The sequence below is a fragment of the Xenopus laevis genome, chromosome 4L (assembly GCF_017654675.1).
Source record: "Xenopus laevis strain J_2021 chromosome 4L, Xenopus_laevis_v10.1, whole genome shotgun sequence".
In the NCBI taxonomy this organism is placed as follows: domain Eukaryota; kingdom Metazoa; phylum Chordata; class Amphibia; order Anura; family Pipidae; genus Xenopus; species Xenopus laevis.
Window position 1 is genome coordinate 58,958,838 of NC_054377.1, and position 22,185 is coordinate 58,981,022.

The window sequence follows — 22,185 nt, forward strand, 5'->3', positions numbered from 1 at the left end:
TAGGAGAAAGGGCTTTCTAGTTACAGTTGCCTCCTGTCCCACCGATCTCATGGTATATGCCAATTCTAGGTGAATAAACACAGATGAGGAAATAGCATCCGACTAGGTTGTTCCTCTCATCCCTGGAATCCTTACAGATACGCGACACTCAACAGCCAAGAGCAAAACAAAAGGTCCCCCACAGAACACAGATTAATTGCAGGCACTTCTCTTAAGAAATAAGCAGCACATTATAACAAATAAACACCCACCTTTCATGTCAGAGGAAAAGCTTGCATGTTACATCCCACAATACATTGGCAGCCACATGTGCATGTCTCCTAAAGCTTATCTGGCTCTGGAGTTCCCAACACAGATGACCCAGAGAAGAGGAGGAGCCTCCAGGCTCATAGCCCACAAACACCTGCTGCTTTGCAACACCCATTGTAACTGCTCCTGAGGCACAACCTCTCCCCCACCACCAAGCCGCCTTCAGCCAAACCTGTGGCCATAACAGACTGACAAAAGAGATCAGATTTCAGCTGCTTGCATACACAAACTCTCTCAGCAGTCATTAGGCTTCAAACAGCTTCTCTTAACCCTTTCTGCTGCATCACTGCCAGGGTCAAAACAGGATAAATAAGCAGCAGGGAGAGCAGTGCTTGGCCTGGGTGGTCTGTTAACTCTTGCCTGGCTTGCTCCAGCCTCTGGTGCAGCTTCTGGGGAGCTCACTGGAAATCACAGCACATTGATTAAGTCTGATACTGGAAACAGCTCTTTCCATTTTGTATAGTGGCGTAACTAGATATTACTGGACCCCGCATAGGGTTGCCACCTGTTCTCGGAAAAAATATCAACCTTCACATATTTTTATGGTTTTTACCTATAAATAACATTGGCATCAATCAACATTTTTACCAGCCAGGTGAAAATCCTAACCCCACAGCAAATAATTTTTCAGGCCCCCAAAATGTCTAGAGGTTGACTAGTTTTATCAATATTTATTGAAACTGTATATGAATTAGGGCCTCATGGGCCCCCTATAAATCCTGCCGCAGGGTCTGCTTCCTCTGTAGTTATGCCCCTGGTCCTAGAGGAATAAACAAGAAGCTTTTCCCAAAGAAAAGGTACATGGGAAACAGCTGTTACGTGAAGCAGGGATGCACTAGGACCAAGTCAAACAAAACTGCTGATACTATGGATAGGCATCTTACAGTGTTATCTCTTGGCCTGGCACTCGGTGAGGTGTTGTGGCACCTGTCAGCAGTGAAGAATTGATAGGTAGAATCTTCTGCCCATAGAGATTGCCTTTTCTCTTATAAGACTACATGGCAACGGGACAAAATTGTATACCAAGAAATTGGTGAAATGCATTACTCCATGAGCAGATTTACTGCACTTTTAAAACATAGGTGTGCATTCATTCAAAGCATGGCCAGCCTGCCTCTGTGAGGAGCTATTGGTAGTACTTCCACAGCCTTGGATATACAGTATGTGTTCCAAGAGTAGAGATACTCAAAGGCACAGTCACAAAGTGGCATTAGCCAAAGAACAAGCAAAATACCACCTGCACCACCACAGGCCGACAGCCTTACTGGTGCGTGAAATTAAGTCTTTCAGTAAGGGAGTAACTCCACGGGCGATTTCGGCGTGATCCAACACGCTGTGCAAACACGCAGGCGTCAAGTCGTATGCAACGGAAATAAGGTAAGAGATGGAAAGAGATGCACGTCTGCATCCAACAGTCGCTTTGCGCGGGACAAACGCTGCAACACCATCCAACATTCCTGTGCTTACCTTATTTCCGCCACATCCGACTTGACGCCAGCGTTTTTTATGCAGTGCGTCCGATCACACCGAAATCGCCCGTGGAGTTACAGGGTTTGGCACAAGCAGGATTTTGATGGCAACTAAAATATCACTACTCACTCCAATCATGTGTTATTCACTTGGAAAGTGCCACAGGTTATAAAGTACCCACTACTATTGCTCAATAATGTGTGGTACTTTCCATTCACGAGAACAGCATTTTGATTTTGTCCACACCACAAGTAGTGGTGGTGATCAGGACACTACATGCTATAGCCAAGGGTTCATGCGTACAGCAGAAATATTTGCAAGAATCTTATGAAAATCAAATGCTGTACCTTTCAACACACTCACTTTGTGGAGAGCATTTCACTGCAACTGCTTTTTACTACCTTTGTCATGTTATATCCTGGCAATAAATGGAACAATAACAAGCAAACTTAATTGCTGCACATACCCTCCAAACTCTCAACAAATTCATTCTTTCCACATAAAGACATATCTTAAGGATGGAAACTCTTTACATGCATGCCTAATTGCTACTTAACGACACTTTCTGTATCCCCAGTGTCAGCTAATTTTCTCTATGAAACATGGATGGGCAAACATCTGAAATCTCATTTTCCTACTGTTGCCATTGAACTACAAATCTTCACATTCACTGGTGGTCATTGATATAAAATGCTTACAGGGGCCATCCTAACACCAGAGGGAATTGCACAATACTGAAAACCAAAGAAACAAAATTTCCCTGGCAGTGCAAGACATGACATGCCAGATCTACCGCTAGCCACTTGATGGCAGCAAATAGTTGCTTTATTTGTGCTTTTAATTGGACAGTATGCATTTTTGTAAAACTCCCTGATGAGGGGATTTTCTTGTGCTTTTGCATGTCACAGGAACAGCAAGCTATAAACCCTTATGGCTGAGATCTAATCTATCATGCATATGAAATCCATGAATACAACAAGTATTGCCTGCCTGCCAATCCAATGTCTTTCTCATAAGTGTGAGCCTGTATAAGATCCTGTTATATATACCCACTTCCCACCACAAAGCACATTTCCTGATATATCTACCGCACAGTAGTACTTACACTGCTAGACGAGTGGCACTCCATCATTTCCCCTGACACTAGGTACATTCTGTCTAAAAGCACACGCTCTTCTGCCAAAGGAAAGAAAGAAAATAGGACAGGGGAGGATGTCTTTTGCACAATCTTTACCAGGATTAGATTTCTAACAGACTGCTGCAGAAACCATATTTGAGCAAATGCTCTAGATATAGTGGCCAAGGCCTAGCAACTGAGCCACACAGGAGAAGCCTGGCTCTGGGCATTGTCCATGAAAGGTTCCATAGAGGGGGTGATAAGATGTGTGCGTTCAACTATAGAGGTTACATGGCATGGATGTATTCATTAGTAGGCAAAGGCACCCAGAGATTTTTTTTATACTCTGCTCTTGCATCGAGTCTTACAACATCTGTGCCTCATTTTCACTATGTTCCAAATATTGTCCTATCCAACAAAAGAGAAATCCCTCTGAGCTGTTAGGGGCTTATAAAAGAATGGAAAATTGCACCAAGCACAGCAGATCAACTTTCTAAATAACAGAGCTGGAAATGGCCAGGAGCACCAGTTCTGAACTGTATTTTCTATCTACAATAAAAAAGGTTAACGTATCAAATTTTCTCCAGACTACTGTCTACAATAATTAAAGGCCTTTGCTCCTGTTTAGTCCTGTATTTTATAATTAAGTTCTGCCTCTCCAATTAGTCTGGCAGCTCAGTGGTTAAAGTATCATATGCAGATCCCTTTCCCAGTTCACATCTGAACACCCTGTACTAATTTTTTTTAAACATTTTATGATTTTCAGAATAATGGAGTTTCTGGCAACTCATGCTACCTTGTAAAATATGGCCAGAGAGGGAGATGTCTGACATCAATTATCAGAAGTCTGTGCTCCGAAGTGTGCAGATGGCAAAATCACTATTTATTGCTCTAGCAGGATGGGAGGGGAGCCTCTTTGCATGAATCATGCTGGCGGGTAGCAGAGACCTCTCCCTTTACCCATTTTTCACAGGCCTGGGTTAAAATGTAGCTAACAAAATCTAGAGAGATTTGAAGGGAATTTGGGGTAATCGCTTTCTTTTAGTGATAAATTACTTTGCCAATATAGAATTGCTTAAGAGGTCTATGAATTCAATGCAGTATGTTCACAGGGCAAGTAAGAAAGAACCGGGAGCAGCACAAACATGTATGTACATACAAGGGCAGCTGAGCACTAAGTGTAAAAGGCCTGATCAATTTTATGGCACTGTTCTGGTGTCAGGTTTAGGGCCTGGGTCATCTGCCCTGCATTACACCATGGCACAAACAATGCCATTTTCTCCATCCTTCTAACCCTTTTATATGCCAGTAGAAAATCGATTTTCTTAGTGTACTGTTTCAATCTTTCCAGCAAAATTACTCACCAACATAGGTCAACCGGTCTATTTATAGACAAATAGCATAGTGCCTTTTTACCCATAAGGGCAGGGGCACACAAAGCTACTGGGGAGACTTCGGGCAACTTCGGAAAATGAAGTATCATAAAGGCTAGTGTGATACTAAATTCTATTGTTAGTATAGATATGGGTATACACAAGGCCGCCATCAGGGGGGCACAGGGGGTACAAGTGTACCTGGCCCGGCAGTGCTGAACTTTTCGAAAGAGCCGGGGCCCCCTTGACAGCACCAAAGCCGTGCCGCCTCCTTCCGAAGTCCCGAACAGTGGAAATGTGGAAGTACCGAAAAAGCCGAAGAGGCGAACAGACTGAAGCCACGGAGACCCGAAGTCACGATAACAGACGTAATTGAAGTCCTGAAGTGGTGAAAGGACCCGAAGTCACAAAAAGGAGGCAAAGTTGAAGTCCTGAAGCCACGAGTTCAATTCCTCTGAACACCAATGTGTGTTTTTTATATTTTTTTAATCCCCTGGCCACCAATGTATTATTTTAATACTCTATAGGCCCCTGCCACTAATGTTTTTTTAAAAAAATATTCTTTGGGACCCCAAGTTTTTTTATACTTGTAAGGGGGGCCCTAGCACCAATGTTTTTTTAAAAAAAATGTTCTCTGGGGCCCCAATTTGTTTTTTAACTTGTAAGGGGGGCCCTGGCACCAATGCTTTTTTTTTTTTTTAAAAAAACACGTTATGGGGGGCCCTGGTTACAATATATATTTTTTAACTTAAAGGGGGGGCCCTGGTCCCCAATAGTTTTTTATAACTTTATAACGTGTGGGGGGGTTACCTTTTTTAGCGCTGATGTCTGTGTGGTCTTTTAACTGTGATGTGGAGTGGGTGGAGGAAGAGAAAGTATTGTATGAGCTGAACATTTAATTTCTGCATTTTTATATTTTATACATTTATAGACAAGCTGACATATTGCTTACCTCTTATTCTAACTTGAAAATTCCTCTCTCTTGAGAGCAATTAAGCATAGTCTACTTTGTATCACTACGGCACCAAACAGGTGCATTTTTACCCGGAAGTAGAGTGCCAGCCAATTAGAATTTTGCCATCACTGCAGTTGACCAATCAGAATGAACTGCTGGACACGGGCTACAACTAAAACAACACCTATTGTGCAATTTACAATGTAATCTACAGATACTTTCTGTAACAGAGAAAATATAGTGCATGAAACAGGCTCTTCTCATAGTAATGAAATGGACTATATGGTAAATATGCTTTGTGAATAGGATAGTTAAAGGTCTTACACATGAGTAGTGGTTGACTGGAAACTGCAGAGAATGACACCACTCTGTGTGCATTTACCAGTGTTTGATTTGGCTCTGAACCCTAGTGATAACTCCCAGTGAAATATTTTGAGGTCTCACAAGGTTATCACACCAGGGTGTGTTAACAAGGCACTTTCCAGTATGATCAATGGACAGCAAAATTAACCTCTTCGATGCTAAAAGAATATTCAAAAACATACAGTATGGCTGCAAATATTAATGATTGTATTCACGTGATAGTATATATTGACCCAAGGCTACCTTTCATGCAATACAGAATAAGCCACTCATGTACCCTTTATGATACTGCACTTCCATATAATACATGCCCTATCTGTAATTTAGCGTCTGATATTTATAACAGGTGCATTCCATTGTGAGCAGATTCATAGGGGTTCTCAGAATGAATGTCTGTACTATACTGTGCCAGGGCAGGTGTGGGACATGACTCTTCACTGAGGCCATAGGTTACTAAATAATGAATTCAACAAAGAATTTAATGTTATATCTCCCAAGAAGATTAATATACACGATAGGCAGAAGTAAAAATCGAAGGGGTTAAGTGTGTATACTGCTATCTGTTTCTTTATTGTAGCATATAAACAGCTGACGTTGGCTACCTGCCCCACTACACACACACACACACTGTTTAGAATTTGCATGTTGCTCTGCACCTAAGGAAGCATAAACAAACTTTTGCATTTGCATGCATTTAAACAAAGACAGAAGCCTCTGTTTTGAGTTCCTGCTTTTACAGTATACATGGGGGGGGGTGTGGAACATACTGCCTTAATGTACCACATCCCCATCTAGACCAAAGTCATCAACACACCATTCGCTCTGAGCAGTTTCCCTAGCAGCACCGTGTTCTGCACAGCACCCAGTATTAATTGGCCACGCATCATTCTATTGTACTACAAATGAGCAACGAAACTGTTAATACAACACAGGGCTGCTTCAGAAAGAGGAGGGAGGAGGGTGCTGCTGGCAAGATGTGCTAATTTTTACAGCACCCAAAAGACATTCTGTGGCTCACGAAACCCGCGATGCGCCTGCCCGTATTTATCTAGTGGGTGTGGGAGATACTCTGCAAGGTAAACACGGATCTGGCATTGTCTGTGGGAGATGGAAAGCCACGGACTCTGCCATAAACTAGGGATTAGCTGATGACGGGCCCTATTCACACCCTGTGTGAGGATATGGCTTTAGGTTTAACTCAAGACTGCAGACATAAGCTTGTACAAAATGCACTGTGTTTACACTACACATACATACGCACACAAGCACTTAACCTTTTTGTTCCTGGTTCCTAACAGCAATCCTCTTAACTTATTCCTGCGGCGCTTAGGGCTGAAGGTTTTAATAGGGTTAGTTATAATAATGGATTATCGTAACTGCAATACCTTAAATAGCACAGTTGTGCCCTAGCAAGTCCAGAGAAACTTAGCACATCTCTACTCTTTAATGAAACCCTATCAAAATGATTTGCCTTGTATATGTTATGTTTGAGCTCCTGCCATATTTGGTCAGATCCTCTGCAGTTTATCCACACATCGACTATGCCGCACGGTTACCATGAACTGCTACCAGTCATAGAGATGTTATGAGGGTGATAATGATCCAGTTTTGCACTTCCCTATAAGGTCGCAAAGTGTCCAGTTTTAGGGCAGGGGCACATGGGCAGATTCGGGGAGATTTAGTAGCCTGGTGACTAATCGCCTCTTCTGCAGGGCTACAACCCCCCTGAGCTGCCTTCCCCCTGCTAAAATGAAAAATCGCCTGCGCCAATGCACTTGCGGAGCTTTGATTTCCAAAAGTCACCCGAAATTTCCTTGTGAGGCAACTTCGTAAATCGAAGCACGGCGAGTACCATTGCGCTGGTGTTTTCTCATTATAGCAGGGGGAAGGCAGTTCGGGGAGATTGTCGACCCACAGAAGAGACGATTAGTCGCCAGGCAACTAAATCTCCCTGAATCTGCCCATGTGCCCCTGCCCTTAGAAGTGACATTGAACCAATGAAGATCAGAACCATAATTCGATGCTGGCAGGAGGCAGGCTGCCACATTTCCAAGAGACAATTAACTATGGGCATAGGTTTTCATAGGCATGGTACCTTGTTAAAACCTGAAAATTGTCAGTAACTTTAGAGCATCCAACAATTTAAATATAGACAATGCATCCACCTACAATTGCATCCACCTACATACAAGTTTTAACCATATGTTTTTTGATATTACCTAACAAGATTTAAATGAGACTAAACTGAAAGCTGAGTCTAATACTAATAGACAACAATCATTAGCAAATACATCACTACATAGGTTGGATTGCTTTTTGCACTTGTTCCTGCTCACGCTGCTTGGATCTGACTGACCAACAAACAGCTGCATGATCCTTTTGGATTGGTTAACAGCTGGTTAGCTTGAAGTTTTGGTTCTAGATGCCAGCCATTGTGCTTAAAGAGGTTTCCTTGAATGGAGCAGCCAGAGCACATCTGCAGCTCTTTTGCAAGACAAGATCTCCATCTATGAAGATATAAGCAGTGTTTGATATAGAATTTATCATTTTATTCCGTGCACACCAATATGGCCAAAATCTGCCCTGTAGGTTTCACGTGTACTAGATACAACAAAATAGAAAGTAAAACTTACCCACATTTTATAAGGTGCTAAACCTCAGGCAAAGGAAATGGGGGGAGAATGTTGGTGCTTCTGCCTCTTGTGCAGCCAACACCTTTCAGTGTTAATAGCTTAACCCACTTCTTTATTTGGCTTCTTTTTTTGCCACAATGTTTTCTGCTTGATCTCTGGCATTTTATACTTTAAAAATGTTTGGTTGCTTTGGTTTTTAGTTAGTTAGTTAGGTGGAGGTGCTGAATATTAGTTGACTACCAAAGCAGGCAAAGTGGGAGGCTTCAGCCAATTTGGTGTTGGCTCCTTAGCTTATTTGGGCACCAAGGCAATTAGCTTTTATGCCAATGTCACACAGGTAGGTGTCTAACAACCCAAGAAAATACATATGTTTCATAAAAATGCATTGAGCATAATTGTTCCATTATGGCTATGTTGACTTGATATGCTGACTCTGTACTAACGTAATGTGTATCCCTGTTTATACTGCATTTTGTTGGATATTGTCATATTGCCAACTGTCATTTTTTTTTCTCTTTCCATTGCCTTTTTTTTTGTTTTCTGTATTTCCTTGAAAATTGAATAAAGATTATTTTCAAAAAAAAAAAAAATGCATTGAGCATGACTGCACACAATTTCTGCAACCTCTTAAGGAGTCTTGGGGATAGAGGGTGAAACTAATACTATCAGGTATCATTTTACAACAGAGCAGTAATCAATATCTGCAGTTAGCCAAAAGCAAAGCATTTCAGATCAGCTGCTGTAAAGCTGGCCATACACTACCAGATAACGGATTTGGGCATGATTAGTCCACCTGTACACTGTGCCAAACCAGGCTAATGTATTTGTTGGCTCAACTATCGGATCATACAGTGGGGCCTATAGTCCAGGGAAAACCTGAATGACAGACATCAGGCCTGTCAATAAGCCCTATACATGGGGCAATAAGCTGTCAAGTAAGTCTGGAAGGACTGAGTGTCAGCTTTTATCAGGCCGGGTAGCCAGCTTAGGTCAGTGCTGCTATGAAGCTACATTACAACAACAAATCTTAAAACAAATAGCAAATATTTGGTGTACAAAGATTTGTACAAGATCAGTGCTGGAAAATATGCCACAGGGGGGTAATGTATTAAAAGTCTCAGTGACCAATCAGCATTTACTAGTTACCTGTTTGAAAGCAAACATGACTGGTTCCTATGGGTTACTAGACCAGGAACAAACTTTGTAACTTTTATTACTTTACTTCCCAGAAGTCACTTGGTAAAGGAAGGAGAAAGCAACAGTCCTGCCTGCGCAGGTTTCCAAAAATCTACTAAATAATGAACATGATTGACCTAAAAATCCCAGCTACTCCCAATAGGTGTGTATAGGTGATGTAGCCCCCTATTGTTAAATATAAACCCTATACATTACAGGTATGGGACCTGTTATCGAGAATGCTCGGGACTTCATACCTTAAGTCTACTAGAAAATCATGTAATCATTAAATAAATCAAATAAGTTGGTTTTGCTTCCAATAAGGATTAATTATATATTAATTTGGATCAAGTACATGGTATGTTTTTATTATTACAGAGAAAATGAAAATCATTTTTAAAAATGTGGATTATTTTGATAAAGTGGAGTCTATGGGAGACCACATTTCCATAATTCTGAGCTTTCTGGATATTGGGTTTCCGGATAACGAATAACATACCTGTATTACCAATGGGGATGGCCAATCTGGATCTGCTTTTTGTTTGCACCAAAGAGATCTTTATTTCATGTATTTGGGAACTAGAATATAGCACACAAATCCAAGTTATGGGGGATTAATGAATTCCAATTTTGTAGAGATGGCAATCTGAAGTATATAGCCATTTCCATGTCTTTCATCTTGTTATGCGATTGTCGGTAACACTCTGCCTATGAGATAAATATAATAAGAGCACAGAAAGAAGATTGTGTGTGCAAAGGAGAGAAAAAAAGAGCCAAACGACTGACGAGGTGGGAGGTAAGGTGGCTGCATGCCTGATAAATAAAAAACCCTATAAAGAGTGCATGGAAGTAATAAGACAAGCGGAGGATTCTTTGCCCCCTCTGTCTGGTCTTTTCAGGCTACAGCCGAAAGGACTTAGCAGTCAATCACAGCATTATGGAGGCAGCGAGCACCCCATTAGCCCATTCAAATTCTATCGTCCCTTTCATCGATCACTTGGCCATGGATCGCTGAACTGGCAAATCACAACAAGCAAAGTAATAAGAACTCATTTGGAGCTCACTGGCATACAAGGAGACGGGGACTACCCATCTTACCTGCCAGATTGGATATACCCTACTACTGAGTACCCTTCTCAGAAAACCAATACCGCCATTAGGCAGCCACCAACTACATATATTCATTGTCCAGAAGCAGAACTACAGCAATGTGCAAGGATGAAAGCATAACTTTGTACATACAGTACTTCCACCTCAGATGTACACAGATTATATCAGTGCTTCAGTACTGCATACTCTATTTTGTGTCTATTATGTATGTAAAGCTTTATTTTGCATATTTGTGTACCTCAATGGACAGATTGCAAAAGTGCATTTTGTAAGCATACCTTGATAAATCGTATGTGGGTGATTGTAGTGAAGGTAGGTGGAACACACTTCTCACAGTGTGTTCTGCAGAGAAAACAACATTCTGTATAAGAATATACCGGATCCCTCAAATCCGAGAGAGATGGAGGCAGGAAAAAAAAATAGCCAGCAGATGGAATGTATAACAAACCAGCTTGCTGTGGCCAAACCAATTATTTATCTAATTATGATTTACCACTTAACCACATGATCTTTCTGCAGAGTGGTGGGCAATTAAAACTACGGTGATTATGTGGATTATGCAAATGAGCTGGATCAGAGCGAGGAAAATTGAAGATTACATGTTGGCACCGGTCTGGTGCTGGCTCAGATCTAAGGAGAGCAAAGGACAACCTAGGTTAGCAACAGAGTGAACAGAGAGGCCTCAAACTAAGGTTTGGGTTCAAAAGGTGGGAGGTAGCACAGATATACAATATACAGATATACAATGTGTGGACTATATATATCAGAGTGAATGACTAAACATTAATAAAATGTAATTATGTACATAAGAGTTCTAATTTGTGTTTAACCATAGTGTTCTTTATTTTTTTATAGCACCAGCAGATTACACAGCACTTCCCAGAAAAGTCAGTCTCCTGATTCCAGGGGTAGTTACTATTTCCCTGCTCTGTGTATACTAATTCACTATGTTATCGGCCTGTGGCAGAAAAACACTTGGCGCCTATTTTAACTATGGTAATTAACAGGAGGTTTTTTTTCAGTGTCCAATGAGAGAATAAGCTACATTATGACTTGTAACAAGTAGCTATTATATAGACACATATTTAAAATGTACCAATGTATTTATCTATTTGTCTCTGTACCCAATTTTCTTTCTAAGACAAACTTTTAGATGTTCTGGATATTTTCTGTATATTTCACCAACAAGCAGTTCTTGATGAGGTTGCCATGTGGTGTGCCCGTTGTTACATTTGTGGTTGGTCTCAGACATTCTTGTGGGCTTCTAACACAGATTCAGACCATTTTCTTCTGCATTTGTCATTTTTAATCCCTGTAAGTATGAATCCACAGGAATCCTTGAGATCGACAAACAGGCCCATACAGTGAAAAGAACTGGAAAACCCTGCACTGGAAATGCCTGAAGAAAAACACTTTTTTCCCCAACCTTCTCCAAGGGACCACAAATGAATTGTTCTGGATTATCAACATCTGGTGCACTTGTTTCAGATACACCATTATGATTTTTAATGCAAAAGAAAAACACACTACAGCACTCCGAATCTGGTGATTTATTGTTGGCACAATAAAGTCACAAGTGCCGCAGTGTGTTTTTCTTTTGAGTTATATGTGGGTTCCTGGCAATGGGATAAGTAGATTTGTATAGTTGAGCATTGTTCAAATTATCATGATTTTTAGAGACTCCTGAAAATCGTATTTACTACAAACCTTCCAATCAGAGAGAGTGTTGATGTGTACCAACCTGCCAGAAAGTAGATGGTGTCTGGTACAAACTGGCAATCTGTGGATTCTGGCAAATGCCAAAGGGACCAACTATAAGATGCCATAGACAGTCACTATTTTATGGGCCTGTGGGGAGTGTTTAAGCGTCTGTGTACTTGAAATGGTGGGCCTATTTTGAATCCCAATCCAGACCTGCATGGTGTCATGTTCCGAATGTGATAATAAACTATCACATTGTTGTAGTTAGGCCATGTATGTGTGTGGTCACATCCCATTATTACTACATTTATTTAAAAAGCACCAACATATTCTGTAGCACTGTACATAATGTACAACCGATGTACAGATACAGTAGGTAATGAGGGCCCTGCCCGCAAGTGCTTACAATCTAAATCCTTCATAATCCACTCATTTGAATTTATCAACAATCAGACTGTGTGTTGTCTACTTAAATTGCTAGGTTGACCAAGCCTTTAATCAGTGGTAAGGGGTAATACAGTTATAGAACCTATTATCCAGAAAGCTTGGAACCTAGGCTTTTTTAGGGGAGTCTTTATGTAATTTGGATCTCCAAAATTTAAGTCTACCAAAAAAAGAATCTAAACATTATATACACCCAATAGGATCCTGGCCCCCTTGCAGCCTGAGGTGGCTTGCTGCTGCCATCCCCCCCCCTGCCCACCGTGCGCTCACCTTTTTGGTGATGGAGGGGGCCCGGGGGGGTCCACGACAATAGGGCCAGGAAGCAATTGCACTCAGTCTCAACCCATAAATTCAGCTCTTAAGGTTACCAGGAGCACGGCCCCATGAGGTGCAACACCCCTGTATCTTAGTTTGGATCAAATACAAGGTACTATTTTATTAATACAGTGAAAAAGGAAATACTTTAGAAAATTTTATTTATTTGATTAAAATTTAGTCTATAGGAGATGATGTTCCTGTAATTCAGAGCTTTTACAGCAAGTAATAGCATACACAGCAAAGAAGAGAGAAAACTAAAAATGGATTCAAAAGTAGGTAGTCAATTTAAAAGAAAAATACAGAAAGATATACAGTGAAAGAGAGAAATCAATATGTAAAAATGAATATAAAACCACAAAATAGTGAATTAGCTGGAGCACCAGGGTTTATTATGGTCACTCTGGGGTCACCCAGGCGTTGGTTATGTTCCAGGTGATCAACACAGCAATCTGTTAAATTATCATACAGTGAAAGGTCACACAGAATACTGTACACAATCTAATTGATCTAAATGATGTAAGCACAAGAGTGCTAACTGCAGCCTGCTCGGGCAGGAGAGCTCTGATAATTATGCACCACACAGCTTTTCAAATAATCTGCTGAGGATAAAATTAAATATTTAAAAGAGAGGAACCAGCAAGAAATTAAGAATCTAGAGAAATTATGCGGAATTGTGGCTATACATAGACTAGCCAAATATCTTACAGCCAGAAATAAAGCTTTGGAAGCTTAGGCTATTGGAGAGTGTCCAGTCCACAGCAGCCACATACCAGTCTTGTTCTTAGTCAACTACATGGCAGCAAAGCCAAACTGATAGTACTTTATTGTAATGAATCAAATGTGTCAGATTTGGGGCCAGCAAGCAATTGAATTAGCCTGACCTCAAACCTGAAAACAGTATAATGATCATACTGCTCAGCTTCTTAACAAATGGCCAGCTGAAGGCAGTGTGTATCTACAATGTACAGGATCTATATGCAGCAAACAGATAACTTGGGTCCTGGAATTATATTCAAAAAAATCCACACCTCACTCTTCTGAGTCATATTCCAGTGTTGGTTTTCTGCCCTGTTAAAATCAAGGTCACTCGGAGATTACACAGCTAAACATAAGGCAGCTGGCAGTTATTAAAGCCCAAGATAAGGGTCTGGAGAGAGAAGTCAGAGCAGTAGTGTGAACTAGCTACTAATTGCTAGCTACTCAAATTGGTGTACTACCATGCTCTGCAATGCTTTCAGACAGCAAACAAGCTGACGACATTTGTTTTTACAAAATAAACAATATTTCTGTAAATATCTAAGTTCTTATCCTTTAAGGCCATGTGTTTCTTCATAGCCATTGAACGTGGAAATGTAGAACCTGCTGCTTGTGAAAACCAAAACAAATACATTTTACGTTCACTTATTTTTAAGGTTTACTTATCCTTTAAAGTGAAAGTACTGCATACCATACCAAACCAGGCATTGACTGCTCTAGGTTTTAAACAAAGACAAGAACAGCCACAGATCACTTACAGTTACATAACAAAATTCAGTACAAACCAGAAATCTATATCTACCCTGTCACCTTTATGTGCATGTATATTGACAGTAATTGAGCCTAATTCAGAAAAGTTATGCCCTCTTACTGCCCGTGACGATGACCCTTTTATATAATGTTAGTGTCTAAAACAATAAGTCTCATGTAATTGGTAGGCATAGTCTAGTACTTTAATGAAAATGCTGTCTGCTTGAATGATGAATCCCCTGCGCTAATGCCTCACGAGCAAACTTCGGGCAACTTTGGAAATCGAAGCGCCGCGAGTGCATTAGCGCAGGCGATTCTTCATTCAAGCAGGCGGAAGGCAGTTCGGGGAGATTGTCGCCCAGCAGAAGAGGCAATTAGTCGCTAGGCGACTAAATCTCCCTGAATCTGCCCGTCTGCCTCAACCCTAAGGAAACAAAAAGATAAACTGCAGCAAAATATGTGTCAATAGTGTTAATTCTTTTTAACATTTCATACATTTCCCCAGCACCCCCATTAGCTTCTTTGATTTTATAGTCAACCATAGAAGAAATGTTAATGTATATGCATAGTTCTAAGGTCACAGAGTACAGTACTTGGCCTACACTGATGACCGTTCCCTTGGTATTCCCATAGGTGAAGGATATCATTCCAAAGTGTGTGCTGGGTAGTGCTGGGTGCCAAGACCAGCAGGGTAAACAGCATCTGTTTATCAGCAGCACTCCCTCCAGGCAAGCAAAACCCACAGATAAAACATTTCCATGGCAAGAGAGACTCAACAAACATCAGCTTTAATCGGCATTGTTGGGAGAGGTGCTGGGGCAAGTTCCGGGAGTCCTTTAAAAGACAATTAATCTAGGTGCGTATAACGCCTGACCTGGCCAGTTCAGATACGTTTCAGGTAATCACTCAAGCCTGCAGATACCACAGATAAAAGGAACCAACCATTTTCAGAAAACACTTACACAATTCTATGATGCCTGATCTTTTATTAGGGCAGAGTACATTCAATAAAACAGTTAACTCCTGTATTTCATTTCCACAGTGATGTCAAGAAGAGCATTTCTATTGCAGTGTCTATAGGTTACAGTGTTTGAGGGCAACTAACAAGTCATGACTGATGACTTTCCACTGTTAGGTGTGTGAAACAATGTGGCTAGAGTAGACCGTAACACAGTTTCAGGTGCCAAATTCTGTCTGGCTCTTTGGTTCCCTAGAATACAATACAGAATTGGCTTTTTTTTTATAGTCAGCTGAATTTTGGCAACATTCCTTATATTATCATGAAATGTAATTTGGTGCCTACAGCACTACATGATACTGCCAACTTAATACAGGTATGGGACCTATTATCCAGAATGCGCAGGACCTGGGGTTTTCTGGATAATGGATCTTTCCGTAATTTGGAACTTCATACCTTGAGTCAACTAGAAAATCATGTAAACATTAGGGTTGGTTTGTCTCCAATAAGGATTAATTATATCTTAGTCTGGATCAAGTACAAGGTACTGTTTTATTATTACAGAGAAAAGGGAAATCATTTTGAATAATTGGATAAAATGGAATCAATGGGAGACAACCTTTCCGTAATTCGGAGCATCCTGGATAATGGGTCTCCGGATAATGGATTCTATACCTGTACCACAAAGCAGTGAAACAGTCAAACCAGACTACCCCGCTTTAGAGTCAGTGTCTTAACCTTAAGTGGGCTATTACTTTGCCAAGGAAAGGGAAATTATTTGATTTCACTTGCAGCAGCTATTCTATGCAGAAGCATGACACTTTGCCACGTCCCTGCCAAGATTCACGCATTGCAAATTATTCTGGGCTTCTCTAGATGCAAACTAGTTACAGTGCTGGGTATGGGCACAATTCCTTGGATGCCCTTTGTAGCACGGAGCATGGCAGAAGGATGGTGCTGTCACTAAGCAATTCTATGTATATGCCCATCTGGAGGTGCCATGCACAACTTCAATGCTGATTAATGGTGACTGATTGCATCTGATGGCTGGGCTCTGATGTGGCTTTTATCTTCCCAAGTGAGGAGGAGTGTAATATCCTTCACAAGTGGAGGCTCCACAGCAAAGATAAATGTAACACATCCATCCTCCCACCACGTAGGGGAGCTGGGGATACACCGCAGCCTAATAAATCAGAGGGGATTAAAGGAAAACACAGAAGTGAGCCCTTCATCCAAAAAGACAGTTCATATACAATACTGCAGTGTTGCTTAGTTAGCCAGATAAATCAATGCTCTGCATGCAGCCGTGTTCTGCGCACCGGGGGACACGCTGCATGAGTACACATCATCATTTTGCTTTCTTATAAAAGGTGAAATATACAGATAATTGTGTTTATTTGCTTTACATGAAGATAAACTATAAAATGAGGGTTTGAAGTATTCACACAGCGACTCCAATTATAAAATGCAAATCTCTATTAAAATTATGTCCTCTATAAACAGATATTTGGTCCAATGGAAGCCTTCTTCAAACCTGCTGTTATAATACTGAGAATTAAAATAGGCCCTGGCATTTAAGGTACACAGAGGCCGAATCAGCCCAGAATTTGCCAGAACCCACAGATGATTGCCAGTCCGGGCTTGGCGCTGCACCAATGATTAGGGTTGCCACCTGTCCAGTTTTAACCCGGACAGCGTTTTTTTTTTGAAAGGCTACCCGGGTCAAAACTGCCTGCCTAGTTTACCAAATTAGGAAAACCGGGCAGGATTCCCTGTGATTGAGTCCAATCGCGATCGCCACATCATAGCTTTGCCCTGCTGATGACCCACCCAGTGACCCACCCCTGAAATGTCACAGTCCCGCCCCCCAACGATACTGTCCTGCCCCCAGTACGGAGTTTAACCGGAAGAAAGGTGGCAACCCTACCAATGAGGAGAGCTGAAAAACTCACCTAAGGCAGCAGCACCGAGCAGATTACAGCAAAAAAAAAAAAAAAACCCTCCTTAAGAGCTGAATTTTCGTTTTTTAGACTGGAAATTCAGCTTTTCTGTGAGAGAGCACAATTGTGCTCTCAGCATTAGTGATTAGCCCCCCTGAACCCCTGCTGAGCAGAAAAATTAAGAGTTGGGGGGGCGAGCACCACTGGGGCCCTGCCATGTTCTTTACTATGTATTAAACTTGAGAAAAAGTAGACAGAAAGAGAAAAAAAATGGCATTTTGGATGGCAACGATCCAGGCTACACAGGGTGGATAAAAGTTAGGGAATTGTACAGCAGCCCTTAGGATCTATTTCTATGGAAGTGAATTATCTGATTTAAGTCACATTTGAATATCAATTGCTTTTTCCAAAAAAAAAAAAACAAAAAAACGTTTCTAGGGAACGGCACTATTTATGAATGCTACAATACAATCTCTCAAACAGAAGAAACACATTCTTAGCTCTTGTGTTACTTCCCTTTTTATCCCCCCTCAAGACTTTCTGAGAGAAAATGGGAAGTTCTCATAACGAGGAGGCAATTTGGGGATTATAGGGTTGGTCTCCGACAGGAAAACAATTATCTCATAACGGCTACACAATTAAGCACAGTAATGGAACAAAGGGTCAAACATATTCTAGACAAAGTCCTGCCCTAAATTCCCTTTAGGGCTCTTACAGACAAGCGGTTGAAGCTGCGCTCCCCTGCGTTCTGTTTTTCTGCATTCAGCCGCAGCGGAGCGCAGGAATAGACGCATTACGTTTTTTCCAATGGGGCTGTACTCACACAGGCGCATGTAGGTGTCGAACGGAGGTTGAGACTCAACAAGCTGCATTTTTCCTGTGTTCGGTGCCTACAAGCGCCTGTGTGAGTACAGCCCCATTGGAAAAAATGTAATGCGTCTATTCCTGCGCTCCCCTTTGGCTGAATGCAGAAAAACGGAGCGCAGGGGAGCGCAGCTACAACCGCTCGTCAGTAAGAGCCATTATAAAGAACCAGAGGACAGACTCCTTTCCATATTGAGGCTGCAGTGCACCTCCATGAACTTGCTGTGCCCACCACAGTACATGGCAGATGTGCCTGGCGTTTTTACCTTGGCAGAAGAAATGTATATTGGCTAATGGCTTACATTTCCGAATGTATCTCCTTTTTTTTTTCTACACCAGCGCCATCTGTGTACTATCCCTGCATCACGTACACAAAAGCAGAGGCCACCTGATGAGTCGGGAGAGATTTACATCGAATGGTTTCTGTGATCTGCAGGAGTAGGGCGCCCATTTATTCTTACCTATGTTGTGCGTTGAACTCTAGAGAAACAGCTGTCCACATGCTTACAGGAACCATTTGTATTCATGGGCTTTTAAATGCAGCTCTTACAAAATGTACAAGCTGCCTAAATTATACTTATTTGGCCCCCAGCGGACTTCATTCTTAAAGAGGTAATGCAGCCTCAACAGATTTTAAATATTAGGGGACAAATCACGTACATGACAACACAAAGCAGCCTCGGGCTATAAACATTCTCCCTCACTGAGAGTGGCAGGTATACTGTTGAATGCGGCAGTGTTTGCTTATTTCTCTTCGCTCTTCATATGTCCTCAGGGATGTGTCACTTTAAATCAAACTGTGCAGTCACTGAGGGGTCTGTCAGAGGGCACAGTGTGCCTGAGGACAATATCATATCTCAGGCAGGTGTCTCCCAACCTCTTTAACACAGCACCGTACATGTTACCGAGGCTGGGAGTGGGTCACAAGAAGAGTTAAAGGCTCTCATAGTGGGAGGCTGTGCCACTGATTTTTGCTGCAGACTGATTTTGCTACTGCCGACTCAAGGCTCTGCAAATGGCTGTGTGGGTGACAATTAACCCTTCACTATACAGCTGGCGAGAACTAACCCCAGTACTGCATAAGAAAGCCGGTGAGTCCTTTTCAATAGACACAAAAAAATAAGTGTACTGTACTCTCACTTTAAATATTTAAAAAGGAATTTTCATCCCTTGCATAAGAAAATTTAATTCTAAGCAATTTTCCAGTATAAATGAAATATTTGTTTATCCCATTTTATTTTACTCTTGGCAGATAAACCATTCATCAGTATATTTATAAGTCTTTCCTTATGCAAAACAAACAAAAAAAACCTGTTTTTGGAAGGAGGGCCCCTTTCACTTAAGTAATAGAGAGAGAACTGTATCCTTGCATGGTAATTCTGTGAGCAATGTGCTACCACTATCCTGCTATCACATGACTGGGGGAGCAGGGATCTCATTCCATTATATATGACACATGAGATACATGAGAGCTTTGTAGAAGTGCTGAATGCAGAAAATTGGGTGCATCCATTATTGTGTGTGGACATAGACCAATTTCATAGCAGCCTGAAGCCTGGCAGGTAGGGGGTAAAACGTGGTGGATAATAAGCAGAACTGAGGCGTCTTCTTGCTGCTGCTGGGTAATAGGGTTAAAGGAGCATTTCACCTTTAAAGGGGTGGTTCACCTTTAAGGTAGCTTTTATTATATTATAGAACAAATTAAAAAAACAAATGCTCTGCAAGTCTACAAATGTATTGTTATAGTTGCTTTTTATTACTGATCCTTCTATTCAGGCCTCTCCTCTTTAGATTCCAGTCTCTTATTCAAATCAATGCATGGTTGCTAGGGTAATTTGGACCCTAGTTACCAGATTGCTTAAGATGCAAATTGAAGAGCTGCTGAATAAAAATAAATAACTCCTTCAATAATAAGAAATGAAAACAAATTGCAATTGTCTCTCTACATAATACTAAAAGTTATCTCAAAGGTGAACAACCCCTTTAAGTTAACCTTTTTGTATGTTATAGAAGGGTCTATTCTAAGCAACTTTTGAATTGACCTTCATTTTTTTCTTTTTTATAGTTTTTGAATTATTTGCCTTCCTCTTCAGACTCTTTCCAGCTTTCACAGGGGTGGTCACTGACCCCATCTAAATAACAAATGCTCTGTAGTGCTACACTTATAGTTATTGCTACTTTTTATTACTTATCTTTCTATTCAGTCCCTCTGCTATTCATATTCTAGTCTCTTATTCCAATCAATGCATGGTTACTAGGCTAATTTGGACCCTAGCAACCAGATTGCTGAAATTGCAAACTGGAGAGCTGCTGAATAAAAAGCTAAAAACCACAAGTAATAAAAAATGAAAACCAATTGCATATTTTATCAGAATATCATTCTCTACATCATACTTTGGACTCTTACTGACGAGCGTTTGAAGCTGCGCTCGCCTGCTTTCCGTTTTTCTGCGTTCAGCCGCAGGGGAGAGCAGGAATAGACGCATTAAGCTTTTTTCAGGGCTGTACTCACACAGGCGAGTGTAGTCGCCGAACGCAGGTTGAGACGCAACATGCTGCATTTTTCCTGCGTTCGGCATCTACATGCGCCTTTGTAAGTACAGCCCCATTGAAAAAAACTTAATGACTCTATTCCTGCACTCCCCTGCTGCTGAACGCAGAAAAACGGAACGCAGGGGAGCGCAGCTTCAACCGATTGTCAGTAAGAGCCCTAAAAAATAACTCAAAGGTGAACAAGGGTTAAGGGTGAGGCCACAGAGGTGTTTTTTCAAGGTGCACAGAAATGCATCATTGTTTTTCATGTTACTCCTTTCTTCAGCACCCTTTTTTCTGCTGCATAATCTGCAAAGAAACAAACGTGTACAACTTCTTTATAAGAACACCTTTAACAGCAAACAGACTGTATGGATGTTACTATTCCAGTGCCATGCTACTTGTGCTGAACAAGGGGTTAATGAAAGTGAGGGAGCACAGGGCATCGTATACTTGGCAAATGCTGACATAGTCACAGCTGCTGCTGTGTGGTGGCAGCCAGCATATCATCCTGCCAACCATATGCCCAACTCTGCCAGTCAGTTCTTTGCTGCCCACTGGGAAACCCTACATGCCTCGGGAGAGGACGGAAAATAGCAGGTTTAGCTACTGTTAGAAGGGAGGGTGTTATAAGGCCATTCTGTGGGCAGCCCAGCTGGTGATGTTGTGCACAAAGCGCAGCCGATTAACTGGCGTGGGCCTCTGAGGAGCGCCAGTTCCAACACAAAATGACAAGTCATGTGGTTGTGGGGTAATTAGGATCAACAGAAAGAGACAGAAGTGTCCTGAAAAATTCCCAGGAGCAGCAACTGTCGCCTACACGGGTCAATTCCTTCAATAGGTGAAGACACACTCTATGTTTGATTGGTCTACACTGTCACCCTTTAATAATATGGCAATTCCTCTTGGCCTTTACAAAATCGCTTTCCTTGGCAGTGTACAATTAACCCTTTGCCGTACTATTGAAAAATAATTCAGGCTGCCGTGCATGCTACCTAAGGAAATATGTATGCAGTTTCTTCAGCACACAATTGCATTTATCTAAACTAATGCTGATCATTATCAATCAGAAATCCTAACTGTTTTAATGCTGAAGTACGCCATCACAGCTCTGTGCGCGTCAGCCAGAGCCTTTCCCATTTAATAACATTAAGTGACAGGCAGACAGGGGCATTTTGTCTGCTGCTGTTTTCTGTTGGATGGTACCCTGTGTGCCATAAGCTTTAAACATTCATTTACAGGACAAATGTAAAAGTGAAAAGCTCACTTTCCTGTAACTTTCCAAGTGAAGTATGTATTGAATAAATGGGGCTATAACAACAGTTAGACAAATTCACCTTTCATGAAAGGGGTCAGAGGAGGCAGGTTGCCTTCACTGCATTCTGCTCCGAGCGCTGGGAATTAATGAGATTAATT

General features: G+C 41.4%; 1 protein-coding gene across 6 annotated transcripts in view; it reads right to left on the reverse strand.

Annotated features, from left to right (window-relative positions):
- Positions 1–22,185, reverse strand: part of gse1.L (Gse1 coiled-coil protein L homeolog) — a 296,035-nt gene that overhangs the window by 37,961 nt on the left and 235,889 nt on the right. Inside the window, exon 1 of one of the 6 annotated variants that reach the window (XM_018257976.2) lies at positions 252–408. The exons of 4 other annotated variants lie outside the window; for them this stretch is intronic. In XM_018257976.2, coding sequence (XP_018113465.1) covers positions 252–258 — 7 coding nt within the window. In that variant the 5' untranslated portion in view covers positions 259–408. Of the gene's footprint in view, positions 1–251; positions 409–22,185 lie in introns of those variants that run through there. One more of the 6 variants, XM_018257979.2, reaches the window with a different exon arrangement.